This window comes from Calypte anna, chromosome 1, assembly GCF_003957555.1.
Source record: "Calypte anna isolate BGI_N300 chromosome 1, bCalAnn1_v1.p, whole genome shotgun sequence".
Lineage (NCBI taxonomy): Eukaryota > Metazoa > Chordata > Aves > Apodiformes > Trochilidae > Calypte > Calypte anna.
In genome coordinates this window covers 65,654,075-65,678,978 of record NC_044244.1, presented here as the reverse complement: position 1 = coordinate 65,678,978, position 24,904 = coordinate 65,654,075, and the positions used below count along the sequence as shown (strand labels likewise).

The window sequence follows — 24,904 nt, the reverse complement described above, 5'->3', positions numbered from 1 at the left end:
CTCAGTAAGCCCAGCAGGGTCATTGGCTACTGGTGGGACTGGGCATTTTTCAGTGGGAGAGCTCAGATCATCAGGGTTAAAAAGAATGAAAACAGACCTACAGGTTGGGAGCTTCAGTTCAAGGCAGACTTCTGTCAAGCTGAAGAAGCTGGTTTGAGGCTGGGGTCCTACTCCGTCTCTGAGATGGGTTTGTGTCTGATTCTGGGTGCAGGAGGCAGACACAAGGCAAGGCTTGTGGGGGGCACAGCATTCCCAGTGTTTTTGTGCCTCCTCTGCTTGAGTTCTTCAGCCCATTGAAAGGCAGTTGTGGGAAGAAGATCTACTGGAAAGCTTAAGGAAACACTGTAAATGCCCATTTAATATTTCCTGGCATATTATGTGTTGTAAGAGGCCAGCAGGCTCCCTGCTGTCACTGTGCCCAACCATTTCCTGCCTAAGAGGCTCCTGATCTCTTCTGAGAGCTTCTCACTTCCAAGGCAGCTTACCACACTTCAGTCATCTAAACTACCTCCAAAGTCAGCAGAGAGAGGCTGGCATCTCTAGAGAATGATTAAATCCATCTTAAAATAAGCAGGAACTCAACACCTCTCCTCCCCCAGTTGCCCTTCTCTGTATTGCTTTTACAGGGAGCCTAGACAAGTAGCTTAGACAAGGCTGAAGTGAAGTGAGATGAATTTTGATGTGCCCTGGTCTCTTGTCACCAATTCATAAGAGGAACTCTCATATTAGAAGGATGTAAAGTGGAAATAGTGTCTCCTGAGCTGTATTTTTCTTCCTTGTGAATTTTGACTGTGTGTGATTTTTACAGCAAATAGGGCAAAGGTTTGCTTGCTTTCTTATCTCACTAAAATGCTAACTCAGAGCACACTTTTGTAGATAGGGGAAGACTGATTATTTAATAGTACTTTCTGTATTCTGAGCTACAAGAAGTTGCACAATGACATTACCTCTTTCCTTGGACCACAAAGGAGAGGAGAAAGAGAAATAAGCGCCCCAGTAAGAAAATAAACATCATATTTCTACTGTTTAGTTACATAATTTCCACAGAGCATAGTAAGAAAGTTACTAAGTTACTTAGTGTCTCCAATAGGTATCCCAAACATCAGAAACGTATCTTATTTAATTGTGTTTTTCTGTAAATGTATCTTTCAACGTTTCACTCTGGTTAATGCAGGGGTCAAAGAAGATTTGGTGTCACTTGTCAGAGATGAGTCACATCCCTGGAGAATGTAAAAAGGGCTGTATTGGATTCCTATTGATCTTTTCACTGTGCTTCTTGTACGATTCTTTTTCACAGAGATATTATTTGAAAGAGTTTTGTAATCCTTTTTGAGGTAGAGAATCCTATCAAGATGTCCAGGCAGAAAATACTTTTATGCAAAGATTGTCAGTTTTCTTCCCTAATATTCAACCTGTGTGTAGAATACATAAATAAAAAACCCAAACAACTCCTTCTACCTCTGCAATGTGAATGAATGCTAGCAATAGTCTTGATGTTGGGTTTTGGTTTTTTGCTTCATGACAAAACATTCATAAAAGGACAGGATGCATGATTTGCACGTTTAAGAATGTATGCTCTTAACCATATACAGAAAACCACACAGTGACTTTTCTTTTAAAAAATCTTTGTTGATTGAAGCAAATTTGTTGTAATCTTTTGCAAATTTGATACTGTATTCTACACGCTTATATCTGAGCATATATATTTATAGCTGATTAGCAAAACATGAATATTAATATTGTGAGAAGACATAATTCACTAATGAAAAGTCTGAGTATAAATTGCAAAATACCTTTGAAAGGCAGAATCACAAGTATTTTTTCAGCAATATTCAGACTTTGAGAAACAAAACACAGGTAAGTGTTGCACAATATCTGTGATGTAGAACTTCATTGGAATGAAAACCAAGGTATAAAGCAATCTTCTTATGAAAAGGACACAGAATAGGTTTATCTGACTTAATTATTCTCCAGACTGTAACTGAGAATGGCTCCCCTTCAAAAGAAAAATTAACTAATTTTGTAATGGAGATCTATTTTTCTGTAGTGCAATTAAAAATATTGGGGAAAAGTATTTTTCTGTCCTATTTGATTGCATGTTTACACATTGACATGAAAATAAGTCGAAGAGAATTCAAAATAACCAGATATATTTTATTAAGCATAACCCCTTAGTACTTACAATGAGTCTGTTGATATGAACTTGCTGAGGTAATAGTCCCAGTGCTGCTGCCACTCCTTGGCGAAATATCCGAAGCAATGTGATGTTCAGCTTGTTTACATCCATCTGTAGTGTCTGAAAAAAAATCCCCACAGTTCAAATGAACTCTTTGCTTAACACATTCATTTATCAGGATGACTGATCTCTGGAACTCCTTTCTAATTGTTTTTTTCCAGAATGATAATTTGTGCATTCTACTTGTATCATAATAAAGAATAAGTTCAAAGGAAAATTTAAGCATCATAAAGATGCTTGTTGGCAAAGTATCACCTTTCTTCAACCACATTCCAAACATGTTCCAGAGATTTTTGGCTAAATTTCTTGGACAAGTCACAGTGTTAAAAATAACACAATTACTAGATTAAAGATGAAAGACAAGCATTAAACATAAATTCACCTTTGAAGAATGAGATCTTGGATTTACACAATGAAGATTTGCTTTGAATATTATCCTAGCATTTCTCCCTGCAGGTGAAGGATGAGTCAGACATAGTGAAATTACACAATTTCAATTTTGATTAGCAGTTTCTGATATCAAAAAAGAAACATTGAGGATACATTTCCCATGCTTGAATTTCCTAAAACTTCCACATGTGAGTCAGAGAACGATATAATTCTCACTGAAGCATTTCCTTTCTCTGTGTTAGAATCTCTTAAAATTAAATTTTTTTTTTCCTCAATTTCAAATCCTTTCTGTGAAGTCAGAAGATTTTCACCCAGGAACTAATTTCAGTTCAAATCCTCTGTCGCCCTATATAGGGTGTTCACCTGGCAGCCAATACTTTGGTGTGATACTTGGGGGTCCCTTTCTTCACTTCCACATCCTCTTTTCAGAAAATATATAGTGGAGAAGAAAGCATGGTCCCAGGAGGCTTCCAGTGTTTCTGGCAACTTCTGACTTAGTAAGTTCTGCCTAACACAGTTGACTTGAGCTGAAAAATATATTTTTATTTTAAACTTCCTATTAGAACCCTGGGCAGCTCGCTGCTTTGAAGATACAAGCAAGTACTTTTCCTTCCTAACCACAGCTTAATAAAGGGATTTAAATACCCATGGGTCAGACATCACACTGGGAACATGGTTATAGTATAGAAAGGTGAATTTTTCTCAATATAAAACAGAATCACACGTTCTGACTGCTGCTCTTTATTTATCAGGAAGTATTTATAAGTAATGACGTAAAACCATAACATATTGTCTTTCCACTGTCAGTTTGACTTTTCCATCAGTACTGAGTGTTATTCATTTTTTCCCCCTTTTTCTCTGTGTTTTTTTTTTTTTTTTTTCTTGGTTTTTTTTTCTCTAATGGGATTTTTAGATCTTGGTGTATCAACTGAGATCTGCTCTGACCAAACAGCTGAGCTCTAATTCAGCTGGAAGTACTATAGAATTCCTCCATCTAAATTATTTTTTCCTACCATGGCATTTTCAAAATGCAAAATCTCTTTGCTTCTTCCTGAATTAGAGACATCGTGAATGTTTACAGAGCTACTCCACCTTTGTCACCAAAACAGAGAAATGTCTTGCAGAGGACATATGGGGATCTAACAGATCTGAGCATCATTTAGTCTGTTCCAGCCATGGTGCACTTGAGCAGTGCAGCAGATGAGAACTGATTTGGAGCTGTGGAGCCATCACTACATTGAAAGTTGACAGCCTGATCTGAGGATCTTGGGTAAAAGGGAATTTTAATGAAGTGGAAGACTGTGAGGGTCCCTAGAGATCCATCAGGATGGTATAAAGAGTGCAAAACTGCTTGTCTATGTCAGTAGCCCTGAGTTATGAGGATAATGCTGTTACTAGTGAGCAAAATTATCAGGCATAATAATAAAATACATTCACTTAAACATACTTGAGCCACAAGCAGATCACATTAATAGCTGTGTTGAATCACATTCAGAGATGTTGTTAAATAGTGTGTTAAGAGCTCACTGATCAAGACACAGAAATGAAACAGACATAAAAATTCCTAGCTTCAGATGAAACAGAAGATATTAAAGAGCCTGTAATGAATTCTTAAAGATTTAGTATTTTGGGATTGTGGTCAATCATATGCTGGGACAATAAAACATGGTGAAACTCCATTATTTTCAGGAGACTCACATTTCCTTCTACCAGGTCTGAATTTGGTCCACCATGTCCTGTAATAAAGTCTTAAGTGTGTATGTGTGTGTGTCTGTGACAGCTATAGTGGCCTTCATGGTTCTGCGGGAAGCCTAAAGAGCATTATTTTCTCAACTCTCGCAGATGCCCTTCTGAAGGTGACTGAAATTTAAGTCTAACTTGAGGGTCTGATACAAATTTCTGCAGACTCTTACCTATGCAAATATTTGTTGAGGAAATTTAGTCAGAGAAAATAAAAAAAGGAAAGGAAAGGAAAGGAAAGGAAAGGAAAGGAAAGGAAAGGAAAGGAAAGGAAAGGAAAGGAAAGGAAAGGAAAGGAAAGGAAAGGAAAGGAAAGGAAAGGAAAGGAAAGGAAAGGAAAGACAAAAGGATGATAGAGAACAGAAAGGAAGAAAAAGTTCCGACTATTCCTATCAGTAGAAAATATCTAAAACATTACAAAATTTTAATATCTTAATACTCATGTGCCATTCTGATGGCATCCCGAGATACTGTGTTAACTATAACCATATAGTGCATAAAAGTAAGAGATTAGGATAGAAAACTCATAACGGATAAACTACAAAAGCAACCATACCTGTACATCAGACAAACAACACAAAGTGTCCTTAAAAGAATCATTCCTAAAATGGAGACCTGTCCAGGTTCCAAACACACAGACAAAATTGCTCTATTCTAACACCACTTGCAATAGAACCCAAAGCATTGGCATAGATACATGTTCTGCCTTACTGTGCTCTTCCAGGTGGTCCTTTTGCTTTGGAAAAGAAAAGGCTGAAGCATCCCAGTTAGGCAGCACTAATCATTTACCCTTTGATCATCTCCAGAGCTTACCATGGACTGCAAACTACTCCCCAAAGGGTTTACAATTTTGAATCTTCTACTGCTGTTGGCAATAGCAACTTCTTAAGCTTAGAGGCAAACACCCTGGAGGACCTTAGCAATTACCAACCTGGATATTGCAATTGTAGTGACAGTGTCTAGGTTTATCTGCTCCAAGCAAAACAGGTAGTTTGAGCAGAAGGAGTTTTCTGCTTGTAGTCAAAAGCTTGGGAAGACAAAGCTCCAGAAAAGGAAATAAACTGCAGAAAAAATGCCAAAGACCATTCACAACTCAAATCCTACAAGTGCTTTTTGATAAGGGTTTTTATGGTGAAGAAACCCACAACAACTGACATGAAAGGGTTTAATTTATCACAGGTTTTGAGCATTTTATGCTCTTGCAATAAATTATAATTTTCCCAGTTATGTTCTGTTTCTCAAGAAAAATTCTTTTTCTTGAGATGTCTTCCTTTCTTATATTTCCTTATGATTAATCAGTGATATCCTTTCTATAATAAGGCTCAAATAATACTATCCTTTCCTACATATCTGTTACTCTCCTCTAAATCCCTGAACATATCACTACAGGTATGTTTTCTTAAACCTCCAGTTAACCTGAATATACAGGAGGAAAAATAATCAGGGGTGAAGAACAATGAAGGTGAAAGTACAAGTCTTCACAATATTTTCATGAACAAAGATTAAAAGTAAATAAGTAAATTACATATACTAGGAATATTACATAATAAGGGGCCATTGCATAGTAAGTCCTATTTGTCCTAAATCCCAAGAAAGGCAACTCTAAACCCCAAAATAAATATATACTTCTATTTATAAATATATATTTTTAATTGTTATATTTTTTATAAATACATAGATTTATATAATATTTATATATTTATATTCTACATATTTATATATTTATATATAATAAATAAATATATAAAGATATATATGTATATATAAATATATACATATATACTTATATATATGCCTATACATATATGCTTGTATATATATACCTATATATATGTAAATATATAAAAATATAAATATATACTTAGACCAAACAAAGTAGAAAACTCAGAAAAGGGCTGTCTAACCTTCCTGTGCTCTGCTTATTTATTTATGATTCTAAGAAAGACACCAAGAAGTGACATTAGCTTTTTTTTTGCACTAAAGCAAATACTGGACTGTGTCCAGGTTGTGGGTCCTTCCATCTGAGCACCCTACTCTGTTGTATGCACATTGACAGTCTACAAGTAATTACTGTCACTGTGTTTCATCTTGCCACCCTCATAAGACAGTCTCAGATGTTCAGCCAAAAATTGATGTATTTATTAGGGGGGAAGGTGAAAGCAAAAGTCTTGGAGCTGTATCTGTACAACTTGAGTGCAGGACTATAAAAAAATCTGGTGACAAATTGTGATAATACCTGGCTTTTCTCTTTTCTTCCCCTAAACCATGTTAACTTTGTCTTCCTCTTCAGACTGCAGCTGGGTTGGACATCAGCTCCCCTGGCTGGCTCAAGTGACCTTACACACATCCACAGAAGATTTCAGCTTTTCTAATAGTCTGTGTGTTATGTCTCACAGCAGTTTTAACATCTCATGTAGTCCCTGAATTGCCTTGGAGACAGCGTGACCTCAGCTTCTGATGCAGGCCAGTGTTAAACAACAAGAACAAAGCATTTTGACAAGATGATCCTCTGTGTAAACACTGACCTGTGTCACGTACTGTGTCCTAAACCAAATCAGTATCTGAGGTGGTATTGCCTCCTCTCCCATTTACCTCTCCATCTACAATGCTATTTTCTTCAAGAGGAGAGAAGAAACCTGCCCTTCCATGAGTCCATCTTAATCTTTGCATGATGTCTGCAAAGTAAGATAAAAATCTCCTGAGTATGTAATCAATTGTTCTTGGTAACTAAAGGAGCTTCATGCTTCTGTATATTAGATATGTGTATTCCTCAGTGACGTATTTGAACTGTCATACATAATATATTTCTGCTAAAACACAATGTGTCTAGAATATAAATCTTGGGACATTTAAATACTTCTAAGGTCAAAGAGGCATTACTGAAAAATCACAAGGAGGAGTCTTGGCTATTATACAAAACAACCCAAAATCATAGAAAACTTACTGGCGTATATTTGATTTTACAAAAAACAGTAAAAAGCAGTGAAAAATGCTCTGAACTTGGAATATGCTTCTGTTTCAGTCACCCACTTTTAAATAGAGAAACACCAAGGCTGCAGAACACACAGTTCTGCCAAACAGTTCCAAACTTCATATGTAGCCTGAGAAAATTTGAGTGTGCTTGTCTAAAGAGTACGGGTGACGAGAAAAAGAACTCTAAATTGTTTCTGTATAAACACTAAGAAAAAGTTATAGAAATGGGATATTTTGATTCAGTCTTGATTAATCCAGTGAGGAATTGTGTATTTGGATGATACTTTTCAAAATGTGACGCTCTACAACTCACATTTTTGCTGGAGAAACCCTCCCACACCATTTATGGAAAACCTTTGTTTGAATTAAGCATAATATTTCCTGGATTTATGCATTTCTCATATAGCATTAAACAACAATTTTGCCTCTTGATAGATTTTTCATGGAAGTATATACATTTAGATATTTATGCATGTTATGAGTTCTCTGAAAGAAATCAAAGACAGAAGAGAGAAATGTAGGGTTAACCTAATTAGTTAAGATTGCTGTATGGTCTCCCCACATACTGATTTTCAAGTGAGTGCTTATTAAAACATGAGAAAATTAAAATTTATTAAAGGAAGCAGTCTTTCACACATTGCAATTAGTTCACAGAGCACAGGAAGGTGCTGAGGCCAAAAACTGAATGAGGCAGAAAAAGGACTGGATGTTTAGATGAATGCTGGAAATCACCAACGTCCCTGAAAACAGTACTGAAGAGATACTACAAACCGTGTCATACAGTTGAAGCCAAACACTGAATTTTCAGAAAGCAAGACAAACCTTAGTGCAAGCAAAGGATAAATTTTTCAGTCTGCTATCAAAAAGTTTGAGAGCTGGACATCATTCTGGACTAGGTGCTGCGTTTCATACAAGTCATGTTTGCGTAAGTAGGTACCAATGTTCCTAGATACTGCATCATCACAGGGGACAAAGATGCCATACCAAGGGCTGAGGTGAGGCCATTACATTGCACTGGCATCCACAGTTCAGACTGTCAAAGCTGCTCTGGAGGTGGGTGATATGACTAAACTGGTTTGTCTCAGCTATGTGACAGATTCACACTTCTTCTGCAGGGAGAACTAATTTTTCAACTAAGGTCAGCTGATTTGGGGCTGATTTGACCACTTCTGTAGGAAGAACCAACACAAGAGCGACAAACACTCCATCTGTGAGGTCCGGCTTTTCTCCAGATTCCCTCACTGAGCTTTTACACACACTCTGGCAGTGAATCAGTCAGCTATAGGAAGGCTCTATAACCTTCATGGATGTTTAAAGTGTATGAGAATGCATTCAGTCTATTAAGGATAAGGTTTGTTAATGCTTCCCTTCACGAGGCACATTTTAATTCCTATCATGCCAATGTTCTGCATTAATCTCTGGGCTTGCAGTCCCCTAGCAAAGATAAGGGTTAGCTTTCAGTGCCACTTGATACCACTGTGTCACAAGATTTACTGATCAGGTCTAATGAGAGGACACAGCCCTTCTATCTTTCTTCTGAGGGAAATCTCAGAAGGTAGGTTATTTCATTCTCTTGGCTCCTGAGTCATGTGAGTCATTCCTGTACCACAATGTGATGTAGTCAGTGGGGTGACAGTCTGAGGCTGTGGTTTAGACTGTCCTCTCAATTTTCACTGTATTAATTTCTCTTTTCCCTTTACCTTCTTCCTATGGCATCATGACATCATTAATCAGGTATCATATATTTGCAAGTCAGAAAGTATGCACAGCTTCCAGTCACTGAATGTACAATAGATTGGATGACATGAACCATCCCAAAGCCCCACCTCCAACAGGGAAAAACCTTATACAGAGCCCAAGAAAGTTAATAGGACTTTTTCTGAGTCTTTCCCTTTTTTTTTCTGAAAGGGGAAGCAGTGGGGCAAGAGACTTGTCATAGTTCTGTTGAACTTCATGGCTGATTTTTTAGAGCTTCACAGAGATAGAGGGAACTTTCTTCTTCACTGCCCAGTAGAACTTAAGTACCTAGTAACAAAATGAAGCAGTTTTCTCCTGTGTGTGTAAGAATATTGTTTTTTAAAAAACTGGTCACAATGACACTATGAGTACTAAGCTGAGAACGTCTGCAATTCCTACAAGTTGATTACTAGGGGGGATGAGAGGCACAAATTTTGCTCTACTTTTAGCCTTACTAAGTCTGCCACTGTTAATCTGCTTCAGTTCTATGTTGACAAAATATGTACAATAGCATTTCACTGTTTCATAGGATTTTATATATGTTTTAGTAAGAAGATGGAGGGCAGTTACCCAGGGTGGAATTTTCCAGCTTCTTTCACAGATTAATTTTAAAGTTGCCCTCAAAAGTTAATACCTGCTTTTTTTTTTTTTTCTTCAGTTTTGTACTGCATTTCTTCAAAGACTGGGATTTACTTCAAGACAAAATTTTTTAGCTCTCTTAAAGATAAATCTGAAATAATTTCAGAGTTTTGATAATTTTCTGGGCTTTCTCTTTCCTCCATCCACCTCTCTGCCCTCCTCCCTTATTGTAGACAGTTGGAAAGGAATAGAGGATGGAAAGACACAAGACAATATAGAGACATGGAAAAAGAAGGAGAGTTGGGAGAGCTCAGTTGAACAGTATTTCAAACTTTTTGTTCTTTGAGAACCATGTATAAAGAGCTCCATAAAATTGTCCTATCTGTCTTTATTCATGATTAGTAAAAAAATAATTCCTGCCATTACAAAAGAAATGCGTGGTGCTATTATGTCTGGTACAACTTTCATGGACAGCATGACTGTACTAGTCACATCCTATTTCATCATCCCAAAGCCAGCTGTAATCCTCAGAACACACAGATCCTTTTGAGACTGTTCAGCATAGTGCTTTATAATATGTTTGGGGCTTTGTCCAGTTATTAAATCTCCAGGTAAAATGAGGATAAAGCTCAAAATTTCAGGGAACCAGTATTGTTTCTCCTTGCTCTTTTCAGAGAAAACACTCTTTTCATGTTTCAAAGAGTTCTTAGCCACTCAAGTTTAAATTCCTATTATGACTTTGCAAAATGGTGCTCAATACATCAAAATGCCTTCCAGAAAAATTAGACATAAAAAATAAATGCAAAGTCATTCATTTGTTTTTATCTTCAGAATTTTAAATGTAGTTTCTAACAGACACACACATATATATTTTTATGTAACCTTACAAACTAATGAAGAACCAAACCAAGAACCTAAGACAATGCTGCTAAGACAGAACTGCTGTCGATGAGAGTCCTACAGATTTACTCTCCTTAGTAACCTTTCTCTTTGCTTTGAAAATCAAAGTAAGAATTCAGTACTGCTGACATCCAAGCTTTCTCATGCATTTATTTTCAGAAGCAATTTTTATTGGAACTTTCAAATGAGCAAAATCTGCCTGAATATGTACAATTGGAACACTGTAGAAAGAGAAAAATGTTTCCCTTTTTTTCACATAATAATTGTCCTCTGCAGTTCCTGGATTTATGAAGAACATTTGAAATACAATTGGAAAAAAAAAAAAGAAAAAAGAAAAAAAAAGTCATTTAAAATACCTCACAACTGGAATAGAGATATTTACATTAAAGAGTCTATCATTTAAAAACTCTATCATTAAAGGATAAAATTTACATGAACTGAGTGGATACAACAAAAAGCCCCCTATCATACAATTCAATATTAGGGTGTAGACCTGCTGCATGACCCAACAGGATGGCACAGCACAGCACCAGATGTATACAGCAAAGGGCTCAGCCACATTTCTGCCATAATATTGCTATTGTGGCTTTGCATACAACAACAACAAGTTCAGCTTCATCAGAACAAGCTGGAGCAGTTGAGCAAGAGCAATGCTATATATGTCCTCACAGGATTTTTGGATATCCAGAAACCATCATTACTACTTGACCAAAGCAGAGGAGTAGCAGTGTTATGTCAATGAGAAATGGGTAGGTTACTTCTAATGTCATAGCTGATTGGCAAGGTCATTAGGGATGGCAGGACTCATCCTTAGACTGTAAACTTCACCCCTCCTGTTTTGCTTTGGTACAGTGGTATTTTGGAGGAAGGGAGGGGGACAAAGGGGTGGGTCCTGTGAGAAGCTGCTGGAAGCACCCCCAGGTGTAATTCTGGACAATCTCTGGCCAAGGCCAAGCAGATATGGGAAGCTGGATGCAACTGTACGAGTAACATATTAAAGAAAAAGAATATTAAACTGCAAAAATATAAGAAAAGGACCTGCAGAGTGGAGTAGAGGATTAAGTGAGAGAGGAATGCAAAGACACCAAGGTCAGTGAAGAAAGAGAGTGCCTGAGCAGAGATTTCCCCCACAGCCCATGGTGAGATGGCAGCTGTGCCACTTCAGCCCAGGGAAGAGCACAGTGGAGCAGTCCTTGAAGAACCACAGTGGGGTAAATGTGGATTGTGTTTTGGGATATAAGTTCCCTCTCTATCAAAAGGTTGTAAATGAGGGTTTCCTAAAGAGCCTCATAATGAGTACAACTTCAAGCTGGGGCTGCCTGTCTATCCGTAATGCAAACCCAATTGTGGGCTGCTTTGCATTTGGAACAGTGATAGTGGCAGTCACAGTGCTACCCCAGATTAAGGCTCTTATCTCACATAGGATCATGGAATCATAGAATGTTAGAGGTCAGAAAGCACTTCTGGATCCCAACCCCCTTGCCAAAGCAGGATCACCTATAGCAAGCCACACAGGAATACATTCAGGTGGGTTATGAAAGTCTTCATGGAAGGAGACTCCACAGTCCCTCTGGAAAACCTCTTCCAGTGTTCCATCACCCTCACAGTAAAGAAGTTTGTCCTCATGTTGAGGTAGAACTTCCTATGTTTTAGTTTAAATCCATTATTCCTCATCCTATTACTGGACACCACTGAAAAGGGACTGGTCTCATCCTCTTGACACACACCCTTCAGATATTTATAGACATTAATAAGATTCCCTCTTAACCTTCTACATATCCCACACATCTGGAAAAGTTGGTCTGCTCATGACAGCTCTAACTTGTAAATGGTTCTGCTGAGTATGGACGTAATTATAAAGCCCCTTAAAGAGAGACAGTGATATAGTTTGTGAGCTACAAATATGCTCTGGCCTTCTAGGAAAGCCTGCTGCATTGCTTTCAAATCCAGAGTGCTGACACATAGATATTCTCTGTTTACACAAGCCCCAAGTTCTTCCTCATGTAGAAAGCCATCAAGCCTGTGGAAAGACTGCATGGTCATACAGGAGACTGTACCTAGCACAGAAGACTGAAGGTCACTCTGAATCAGGGAACAGGGGATAAACATTAGGGTAGGTCAGACCCACTGAGTGATTCGGGTGAAGTTCACCTGAACATTGTGTACTTAATGTGGCTAAACTCAAGACAATACAAATCATGGAAAAGAGTATGCAGTTCAGCTGAAAATAAACGTATTTTTAAAAGAGTGAGCCAGAAAGTGAGCCAAGGTTCACATCTGGTAACCAGATAAACAAACACTCCCAGGACAACAGGCAGTCTAGGGTTATGTGAATACAACCCCTACTCTATCTCTGAACTGACTGGAAGCTGTATAGCCACATCAGAGAGGTGGTAAAATTCAGTTATTATACCTTGTATTTTGGTAATCGACATGCAGGCTGTCATTTTCTACTGCTTTTCAGTTCATTTGTATCTCTCTCATGCTGGTGAAAAAAACCACAACCAGGACCACGACCGCAACCATGACCACAACCATGACCATGACCACGACCATGACCACAGTTTCTATGAGACATGGTCATATTAGAACTCTCCCTCTGCTACCAGTTCTGTAAAAATTTATTGACTTTCTGCTAATGAGCTGATACTTACCAGGTGACACAAAATACCAGAGGGGCAACCTGCACACACTGCAATTAACTCTTGGTTCCTGTTTCTGCTATTTAATTAGCAACATCAGTTCTGCACACCACATACACTAGTCACAGAAAACACGGGGAATTACCAACAGTCATCAAAACCTATTTTCTAAATTATATGCCAAGGATAAAGGATTTTGAAATACAAAAATAATATAAGCAGTACACTTTTGATGCTGTATCTCTGCTGGAGAAGCTTAATAGTTCCTCACATTAAATTCCTACTTCTGTCTAGGGACAGCAGGTAGAAATTACAATCTAGTAAAACATTTCTCCTCTCTGGAAATCTCAGAATGTGTTTTCCTACAGAACAATGTAAAGACTCAGAGTGTGCACAGAGAAATGACCTAGAAGTGGGTTAGGCCTCAGGAGCACCATTTACAGGTTTTGCTACTCTATGTCGATGTACACTGAAGAGGGTAAGGTGCTCAACAGCTACTCAGGGTTTTAATGTCCCTGTTTGACTTTGGATCTTGTTTCATTTGTCTGCAAGTAATGGGTGATTCACAGTTCCTGGTCCAAAAGGCTTCATTTACTTACACAGAAACACTTCCCATGAAAGTGGTTAAAGGCCACTTTTTAGTCTCAGAGGCTCCTTTTAGTCTCAATCATTCAATTATATTAAATAAGACATGACATTAAAAATCAGACAGAAACAGTGGCTTTGTTTTGTGCATTGTACCTGTACTGGAGACTTAGAGCAATTTCTGTCCTAGAACAAACATTTGGAATTAATTCTATACGGGGAATAGATACAGACTTTTTCCAAAGCAAAAAAAGTAAAAAAAAAATCAGTAAAGTAAGAAGGTTTAAAAATGTTTGTTTATGTCTTTCTTTCAGTAAGAAAATCTCTGGCTGGTTTTGTAAGTGTTTGATCCAGAACCTTTTCCCAAAGCTACAAGGCTGATGACAATAAAACAATGGGAAACTTACTTTTTGTATCTAATATTAAACAGCTGTGTTTATGAATAAACATGGGCACAGACCTGGAAAGAAGAAGAGTGGCATTTTGCAGTCATTTTCCAGAGCAGCTGTTAAGATTGTTCAAGGAATATGAGCACTACTATTAGCTTCCACAAATTTATTCACATATTCAGCACTATGCTTCAATATTTTGCTGCCTTGCTGTTTATTAGCTTTTGCATTTTTTAGAAGACTTAGAATAGGATCATGACAGTGCATGGCATACAATAGTTGCCCCTATCATTATTCACAAATCTGTTATGCATATAAAACATTAAGGAGGAAGACACTTCCTTCATATCACTTCACAGCATGAAATTTTCTGAAATATGTATTCTATTTCATGCTTAGTTGTGCATAAATTGGCATAAAACCTCAAAATAGCTTTCATTAAATAAAATTAAAACATTGTTTTTACTGTCCTAGTGCTTGCATTTTACAAGAGAAGCACACAGTCCTGCTTGTTCTTACCAGATGTCCAGCTCTCCCAATAGTCTGTTTCATGCACAGCCATAAGTAGATGTGAAGGGAAGAATAAGGACAGGGCAAGCATATGAAATATCTCCTCTACTACTTACCTTGTGTCAAACCACTTTTGGCTTGGGATTTTTTTCTGAGCATACTGTAGTTTGCCATAATAATAAACTTCAACAGATTTCTCTTCACTTCAAAGCTCCTTATGTGAACCTAAGTAAATTTCTTGTACCCATGGCAACACTAGGTAAGGTCTATTGCTCACTGTCTGGAAAACCACCTTCCACACCTGATCTGTATCTAGCTCCTACTGAGATGGATGAACTTGTCATGTGAAGAGCACACAACATCACTGTGCCACCATTCCCAGGATGAGTGCATGGGTTTGGCTACAGAGTTGCGTTGGGCTGTACGACCACTACAAAATTCTGATCTTCCCCCAAAAACCTCAGAACATGCTCTGGAATGATCTGCTGGGCTTCAAGTAAGTAACTCCTGTTTCAAAAGAACACTTTTACAACTAACTGATATTGTGGTATTTCAGATTTTCATTTCTATGTGCTTTCATTCAGAATTATTTCTCAACAATAAAAGCATTGTGTCAGTAAACTAATTATTGCCATAAAACATTGCAAAAATCTGACATGTATTTCAAAAGAGAAATTTTGTCATGCATAAGATGTTCTAACCGTCTTGAAGAAAGACAATTAAAACTAACTTACTCTTTTTAAATTGATGAAAATTAAACAAATTACGTAAGCATGAGTTTGAGGTTATTCACTAACTCAATAGCAGTGTCCCCAGTAGCTTCTGGGTTTTAACCCTAGATTTTGCTTCATTGATTAGAAGCATAACAGGAGAGCATATGGAAGCTGCTGGAAGTCCGTCTCCTTAGGTATTGATGGTAAAAAACCATCTTTTTAAAAATTTTTTTTCCCTTATAAATTGCTAGAGATCAAAGAGCTCTGCCTAAGATGTCAGATTGAGATAAGCTTAAGAATATAAATATGATTTGAAGTTTACCCAGTTTCCTCCCTTCTCATCTGCCCAGTGTTTCCAATGCAAGGTCACAAAGGTGCCATGCTAGTACACGGTTTCAGAGATTTTATGCTTTATTACTTCAGACCAGTCCTTTCCCTCTGCATATGGTTTTTGGAATATAAGATTGAACAGACCCAGGATGCCCAAGGCAATCTTTTAAGATGGTGCTTACTGTAATTCTCTAATTCCATCATTATACTAGGATTAACTCTACTTTGTTTCAGCAGAATTACTATTACTGCAATGTAGGACATTAACAGATATATTCATTTTTTTTCCTTCCTTTCCTTTTTCCTCCTTCTTAGCATGCATATATTTTAAATAAAGGATGAAGAGTCACGGAAGATGTAGTTGGAAGACAAGAACTCCCTATGTAATGGCATATGATAAAAGCTATCTTCTTTTTTTGGTATCTACACTTTCTCTCCCCCTCACCAGCTCTGTATGTGAAATGTATCCAAACCATTTCACATATATATATATAAAAAATAAATTTAAGAATAGAATAGAGCAATTCAAACCTATGACAACATGATATCCAAAAAACCAGCCATTGTAGTCATTCAGCTATTTGAGTCAAACTCCACATGGCTAGAATTTCATTAGCAGCCATTGCAGAGATTGAGAAACAGTACAGCAGATTGGGAAATCTTAGCTAGGAGACAATGACAGAGCTTGTGCTGTTGCCTATCCTTCCCCTTCAAAGTCCTTCACAGTCTCTAATAGCATAAGAAATAGACATATTTCAAAAGTGTATTTCTGCATATCTAGAATAATTTTTCAATTACCCATGCATTGATATTGAATGCACAAATTCCTCAGAAAAGGATAGGATATGAACTTTTCATGTTATTTAGTTATTCATATCTTCACATAACTTGCAAACTCTTTTCAGAGAGATATGGATAACAACCCCATGTCCACAATGACATGGTGCCTTTGCAGTATGAGGACCTGTTTTGTCATTCTGTACACAATAAATAAACTTAAAAGGATAAAAAAATAAATATAAGACCATTAAATTACTTCATTTACTAGGGCTGAGGGCCCTAGTATTTTGCTTATGGTGGTACATAGGGACTTTGTAACAGGAATTCATACAGGTAATGTTTCTTTGGTTACTCTGGGAAATCACTCTTGGGCTTTAAGCTCATAGAAAATTATTCTCAACTATATGAACATCTTTTCAAAAATAGCATAAAATGTGCTGCCTAAAACATGTATTATCTTGTTTGATATGAATGTAAACATTAACAAAAATATCTTTGTTTAGATTGTGTATGATAACAGCTCTCCACTCTCAACATGCATCCTTTGTTACAGACTATTATCACTTGACTCCTACTGCCCAGCTGTCTCTCTATATAAGGTACACAGAACATACACTAACAAACTACTCTTCATAATAAATGTGTTTTTTTCCTTCTGTCAGTATCTTGGTGGGAGAAAATCAAGGCTTCAGAGAGACAATCTTCAGAAATGAATGTCAGAAAACAATAACTTGCCTCCAGTCTGAGGCAATAGTTAAGCAATATTCCTTTCTCAAAAGCCCTCATCCAAGCAATCAATGCTAAAAAGCAATTGAAGTTTTAAAAATGTAACTGCCTTTCTAAACTGGACGAGCAGCAGCTGAACAGAATGCTTGTTTCCACTGGAAGACCCTGACAACAACAGACAACAGTGTGACTCTGCAAAAAAGGTTCAAAACATGGCTTATGAGACCGAAGGGCTCAAACAGAGAACTTGCAGGTTGGGGTAGGGTGGTACAGTTGTGATGTTACTACTTTGGATAGTCTACTCTAACTCTTTTTTGCAGAGAGACCACTGATGTCCTGCCTGGGCTGGCAGAACAGGGTTTATGGTCAAGTCACACATGGTGCAAAGATGAAGTTTTGGTTCATGAATTAAAAGCCACAAAGGAAGGCAAGTTTGGAAGCAGTAGGATGCTGGACAACAAATTTGGTAGTTGAAACACAAGATCTCTTATTTACTGCTCTCCATCAGGTCAAATACAGGTAGCCATGATAACATTTATTTCAGCATTTAAAACCAGCAAAGACTGAAAAAAGAGTGATCAATAGCTTCTGGACAAAATTCACCATTCAATAATTTTAATCAGTAAATAAGTCACATACACATATGCAGTGCAAAACTGCTATATGGAAAAATGTAATAAATTGCACATAGAGATTAACCACATTAATCCATATTGAAATTATCAGGATTGTGCAGGATGAGGAAAAGAAAGACAAAGGAAATTATTAAAAGAGAGCAAAGTAAACATTTGTTTTAATGATAATGACATGAATCAGAGAACTCATGAGATGCCTTGCTTTTGTAAAACTGCAAGGCGTGGGAGGAAAGTGATTTTTGGCAAAAAGTTTATGCTTTACTGTATCTCCTGAGAAGACAGGAGCCTGTGACTCATAGAGATAATAGTGAGTACCTTTCATCTAAAAGGAAATGTCATTGTTTGAAAATGAGGAAGTAAAGAAGGAGGGCTTTTGGACTCTGAGAGGCGTAGAATACCAAAGGAGGGATCTATTCCCTCCCATTTCTTTCCACACTCTATGAAAGATTGGGAAGTCAGCAGCTCTGCCCTCTTTTCTTTCCATTCACTGCTGGCTGCACTGCCATGTGCCCATCAAAGCCATCAGAGCCCATATCTATCGGGTAGTGTGTGTGTGTATATATATATATGTGTGTGTGCATATATATATATTTGTTTATATTTGTATGCTTTGTTACTTTATCCCTTATGTTATTAACTTTCCCCTGTGTTAGTAAATAGGTATCCAATGGTTTTCAGTTTCCAACTCACAGTATCCAGTCTTTATTCCCCTCTCTTCCCTCTATGTGTGTGTGGGGGGGAATACAGAGTAATTGTGTCCTTAGGTTTGTGGTCTGCCCAAACTGCTAAGTCATGACAGGATGTCTATGCCCATTGCAAACTGATTTACAAACTACACACAGTATTTATTATACACAATGCTGCCATTTCTCACATAAATTTAGCTATTAGTGGGAGAAACAGAACAAGTATTGAAGGCAGGAAATACAGAGAATGTGAACTGTCACCTCTGCCCCCATAGACCCACGCTGTATCTTTTCCTGTGAATCCTTTTTTTTTCTGATGGTCCAGGTGAATGACTTGAAATAGAAGCAGGCAGTTTATGTTCTGCAAGTTAGAGCTCAGCTTGCCTTAGATTTGCCCTCTTTTCTGTAATAAATGGCAAAATGTTTGCCATATCTCCCCACTTTGCTTGTCTGCCAGCAATAATGGATGTTTGCTATTATTGATACCATCAGAGCTGTTCTCCTTTCTGCTCAGGCAGAAAAAGTCTCTATTTTGGAGTTCACTGTTTCTGTTCCAGCCCCTGCTGACGGTAGTGTCGTAGAAACACTGAATGCTTTTATCTACTGATAAATTGCAGAAATGAAGCAAAACTACAAATTTTGATTTTCCCCTGAAATGTTGAACCAAAAAACCCTATTCCCTGCTAATGGACATTTCCAGTTGGCATTTCACTTTGGACACTTACTGAAAAAATAAAGACACTTGACATGGTTTAACGCTGGGCCAGAAATTAAACAAATGATAGAAGCTCTCCATCAATAGATAGAGATTCCTACCCTATAGGAAGAATGAGAGAGAGTAAGGAGGATAAGGGAGAGAGACTTACGGTTGGAAACAAAACTACACAGCTTTAATGAAACAATAGCGATGAAAATTATGAAATAAATACAAATATATACCACAGCAGTATCACGTTCCTCCCCCCAATAATGCCCATGTAATAACACATATGGGATGGAATGCTCTGTTTGGTCAATTATGGTCACCTCCCTAAAGGAGGGTTGAAGGTGTGACCCCTTTACTCCCTTTCTCTTAACAGACCATAAGGTGTTTCTCAGAACTGAGCAGTGGCCTTGGTTCTGCAGACAATTCTCTGGCTGTAACTATAAACATCAGGTGTTACCAGTCCCAGAAGCAGACACTGACTGAGAAACATGCCATTTATTTCCACAAGTGCAGCTACTTGCAAGTGATGTAGTTGAAATTAAAATTAAAATGAGATTTGCTTTTATCCTGGCTCAAACCAGAACAACAATGAATAGTGATGTTTGGCCAGTGTTCCCTCTATGCTGAAAGAGCAAAGCAGTCAGAAGTCTCCCATGGGAAATGCATGACAGAAGGTCCACCACCCTCTCAACCCTGTGGCTGGGGAAGCTTAATTGTCACCTCCAGTCCCTCAGAAGAAAGTGACATCCAGCGGGTGAGCACCCTTGACAAGGGAAATGCTGACTTCTGTTTCAGAAACTCCTCCACTTTATATAAAGCATGGTGAGTCTGTAAATGGTGGAAAAGATAGTTGAGCCTGGTGGTTAGGACATCAGCAGTGCTTGAATGCTACAGCTACTGTTCTGGTAAGTCTCTCTCTCATTAGTTCACATTTGCTAAAAGGAATTGTCAAAGTAAGACAATGAAAGCATCTAATACAAATGAGTAGATAGTCCAGAAACTAAGTTCTTCTGAAGATGAAGAAAGGTCTCCATACCTTTGAGGGCAACCAGGCTGGTGAAAGGAATAGAGCACAGATTCTATGAGGAGAGGCTGAGGGAGCTGGGGCTGTTCAGCCTGGAGAAGAGGAGGCTCAGAGGAGACCTCATCACTCTCTACAACTCCCTGAAAGGAGGTTGTAGCCAGGGGGGGGGTTGGTCTCTTTTCCCAGGCAACTCTCAGCAAGACAAGAGGGCATGGTCTTAAGTTGTGCCAAGGGAGGTTTAGGTTGGATATTAGAAAGAATTTCTTTACAGAGAGGGTGATCAGGCATTGGAATGGGCTGCCCAGGGAAGTAGTGGATTCTCTGTTCCTGGAGATATTTAAAAAGAGACTGGATGTGGCACTCAGTGCCATGATCTAGTAACTGCAGCAGTAGTGGTTCAAGGGTTGGACTTGATGATCTCTGAGGTCCCTTCCAACCCAGATGGTTCTATGATTCATACCATGGAAAGTTTTCTAGAGACTCAGCTGCTGCATAAAGGGAATTTTCTGTATCACCTTCTTTGGCCTGCTGTTTTTCAGTCAAAGCTACTTCCTGAATTAGACCTGAACATGAACTCTGTTTGGGATGACCTTTTTTGTGACAAATTTATTGCTTACCAGAAGTATTTGAGTCATCTTTACTGATTCTCATTTGTTTTAAAATGGGCCAAAATCAGATCTTTAAAAAAAAAAAAAATTAATTTCCATACATCCTCATTAGCTTTAGCCATACTGATATAGCTAAAATTTTATACCTCTTATAACCATTTTGTGCTGTGAAGAGTGAGTCAGTTGGAAGAAACTGGGAATGTGCAGACATTTGTTTCTCCACCAATCACTTCTAAGCCAGAGGATTCTCTGAAAAATGCTGGTAGGGAAGTACATTTCCTTAAATAAACCAGAATAACAAGCACTGTTTTCAATACTCTCTACTACAATACGGATCAGTATTATATTAATAGGACTGAACTTGCATTAAGAAATGAAAGGTCTGCATTTTAAAACTAACTTTTGCTAAGGAACTTTCTACTTCAGTTCAAGATAGTGCTGCTAACTTGTATATTCCCAGCAGATGAAACCAGATGATGAAAGTGAAATGTCACTGAATAAAACCTGGAGCTGCAACATACTGAGTTACACACATAGTTAATTATTCCCATTAATATCTCAGCAAGAAATATTCTTTTATATTTGTGTGCTACTTTATCTGTTCTGTTTAATTGCCTGGCTCACTTTAATTCTTTTTCTAATATTTCTGGGGATGTCAATGAAGAGCCTCTTGAAACAGTGACTGCTAAAAAACTAAGATTTCCTTAGCTATCTGTGCATTAAAACCACCTCCCACAATTATTCCATCACTTTTGAATTTGTTTTTAAAAATATGCTTTCTGGATTTACAAGGTCAAGAGTAACCTCCTTAAACATTAATGAATTTCAAATCATGCAGAATTTTCTCAAGCTTTCCAAAGAGTCTCTACTATTTGTTTGGGAAGGAACTGCTACACATGTCTTTCTAGGACACTGGCTGGGAATTTCATTGTGGATACTATTAAGCACTGCTAAAATTTTTACTTTCTTTCAGCTTAAGCAAACAAGCCCGTTTTCCTGTATGCATTTTAGATGCCAAAACCCATTCTGCTCTCTAACTGACCGTAACCTCCCATGAAGGCCTATACAAGCTTTTAATTTCTCCATATAAAAATGAGAATGACTTAGAAAGAAATGTCCAGTGAAAACAACAGAGATAGCACTGTGATGATACTTTCATCCTTATTCAAGAAAAATGAACCTCAAATAAATCCAGGAGTACAGCAAGAGTTGTCTGCTTGCTGTTGTAGTGAAGTGATGGACAATCTTGCCTTGCCACTGGCTTGCAAGCAGTACCTGCCAGTTTGGCTGCACTGAGTTTGAAAAATGAAAAAAATGAAGTCAATTTCCTCCAAGATTTGCTTCATCTACTCATTATATTTGGCCAGATCTTTGGGTGGTAAAACTGGACATGGAGCCATTGATCTGGTTTGCTGATTTATACTTCTGGAGGATTTATTGTTCTTTGATCATGATACAGCACAAACCATCTCAGTTGCCCCATGCTTCATCTCTCCTCCATCTATACTCTAAAACCTAGTTTTAGGTCAGTGAGTGAAGGCACTTGTTTTTCTTATTCTAGACATCTTAATAATTAATCTAGGAGTGCTGATTTTTTTAAAGTCATAAGAAAAGAACAACCAGACAACCAGACACAAGCTATAGATTTCTTTTTAATAACCCAACTCTCCTAAAGTCAAATATGCAGCTTATGAGAGGAGGACAAAGGAGCTGTGGTGCTTCTCCAGTAGCAATAAAGAGAAATAGGTAAACAAAGCAGGAAGTGCAGACCTGTTAAAATCTCAGAACCAAAGGTGCCTGAATCCAGTGAGAATCTCCTATGTTGCTGGATTTTGGGTAGTCTTGTACTAAGTAAGCAAAATGACAATAGAACTGCTACTTTTCTCTCAGAGAAAAACCTGAAATCTATTCGCAAGGTGTCATCTGCTTCTGTCAAAGCTCTGCACTGCACATCTCCTCTCTGCTCTGTTCCCAGTAACTTTAGACATCCCTCCTTTTTCAGATGCAAACCCCTGTCACAACCTGCCACTTCTGCAGGCTACTTCTTGGAGGATGGGGCATTGTTTATTGACAGCTGTGATGTAAGGATTTCAATCACTTCTTCGTAAGCCTCCTAAGGTCTATTAGTTTATGGTACCATGGAATACATAACAACTTGATGGTGGATTATAGTATGCTACATGGCCTTACATAGCCTAGTGAGGTAGAATCTGTGCAGTTGTTTCATAGCTAACATAAATCACATACGTGACTTTAGGAGAACAGGGAAAGGCTGTTTCTAGAGTCTTTAACACACTTAACAGTGATCTAATAAAACAGTGTCCATGAGAAAAGAAGGACTTTTTTACCATTAAGAGAGCAAGCAGAAACTGAGCACATCTTGCTTAACACAGATTCAATTAAAAACTCACAGAGAGTATGGTGTTTTAAAAGGGACATATACCAGATGGGCTCAATTTCTTAATAAACTAACAGGAAAAAACAGAGGAGTAATTTTTCAATTAGTTTCAGAATCAGTCTGGAAGCTCTCTAAGAGTGGAAAAGAACCAAAGAAACTCTCAATTATACTGATTTGACACTGAACTACACTGAAACCATAAACAGATACATGTAGGTGCCTGAAAATACATGTATCTGTCAGGATCAGAAGTTTTATTAGTGCAAATTTGCTGAAGTCAGTAGTGCTATGTCAGCCACATGTTTAATTCATCATGTTTCACCATCTACACTTCAATTTTTGGAATAACCAGATATATTGTGCGTGGTGGACATATGGTGTAGCTGCAAACCAGAAGATCTGCCCTGAAATTATTTTAGATTATTTCCCTCTCTCCTTTCACAAAACCAGAAATCTGTAACACCAAATACTAAAACTGGATGGCTGTGTCTTCTATTATAACAACTATACTTAAATAACCAGAAGTATTACCTCACCAAACACAAAAATGATGTTCAGTATTTTTCATGACACTAGATGGTAGCGACAGCACATGAAAAAGAGTTTTCTCTATAGTCCTGAATACAAAAAATGTAAGAGTAGAAAATGAGCATGGGCACTCATCCAGCATTTACTTTTCAACGGCAAAATGTAGAAGGGTGGATTTTTAGAAACCCTTTTAGCATAAAGCAGTAAATTATCCCTACTAATTAATTATTTACAAGCATCAGAAGTGAAAGCTTTCCATGAATCCTCTACACATATTTCCAGTTGTTTAAGAAGAGGGACAGTCTATCAATTCTGCTAAACATGATATTTAAATAAGTTTATTATTGCCGATTTCTCACTGGCAACAACAGTTTTCCAAAATACTCGAACATATCACGACGCTGCTCTTCTGCTTATGACAGGGTATTTTTAATTTCTGAAATTGTCTTATGAGATATGAACTCCTCTCCTGTTCTACCTCTCCTTATCTCTAGCTACAATGATCTCTACAATTCCAGATCTATGCAATATTTTATTGACAGCAGGAAACACCACTGCACTTTGTATTCCCTGTCCTGTCTGTAGCATAATTGTGACTTTCCCTGCAACTGAGAGATGAAAGTACCCCTGTGCCAATTATCATTTCTGAACTTTTTTAGGTAAGCAAATCAAGCCTAATTGAAACACACTGTGACAGTCTGGTTGCTGCAAGCAAACTGAAGAGGATGCAAGGTAACTCTCAGTTACCCATTGGGCATTGGCTGTTACTGCATGAAGAGAAACACTCTAATATTAAATGCATCTCTTTGCAGCATCTCATTATAGCTCGTTAGAGTTTGGTGAAGAACCTGTTCTTACCTGTCAATGGAAATGTGTGCTGGCAAGTTTAGCTGTAGAGAAACAAGATGAACCAGGTGCCTCGAATTGCCAGTGAGTGGGTGTGAGTCCACCTGTGCCTGATTAGGACAGGCCCCTATTGGGCATGAGCAAGGCCAGGGGGCCAATAAAGGTGGAACACACACCCACAGAGAAAAGCTCAGCTCACTCTGGTGTGAGGCATGGAGAGGCCAGCAGCTCATCGAGCCTCTG

The 24,904-nt window shown here is 37.9% G+C and overlaps 1 protein-coding gene across 1 annotated transcript in view; it reads right to left on the bottom strand.

Moving 5' to 3' along the window:
• Nucleotides 1-24,904, bottom strand: part of PTPRR (protein tyrosine phosphatase receptor type R) — a 132,848-nt gene that overhangs the window by 73,825 nt on the left and 34,119 nt on the right. The window contains exon 2 of the mRNA XM_008500635.2: nucleotides 2,183-2,296. Within this exon, the coding sequence (XP_008498857.2) occupies nucleotides 2,183-2,296 (114 nt within the window). The remainder of the gene's footprint in view (nucleotides 1-2,182; nucleotides 2,297-24,904) is intronic.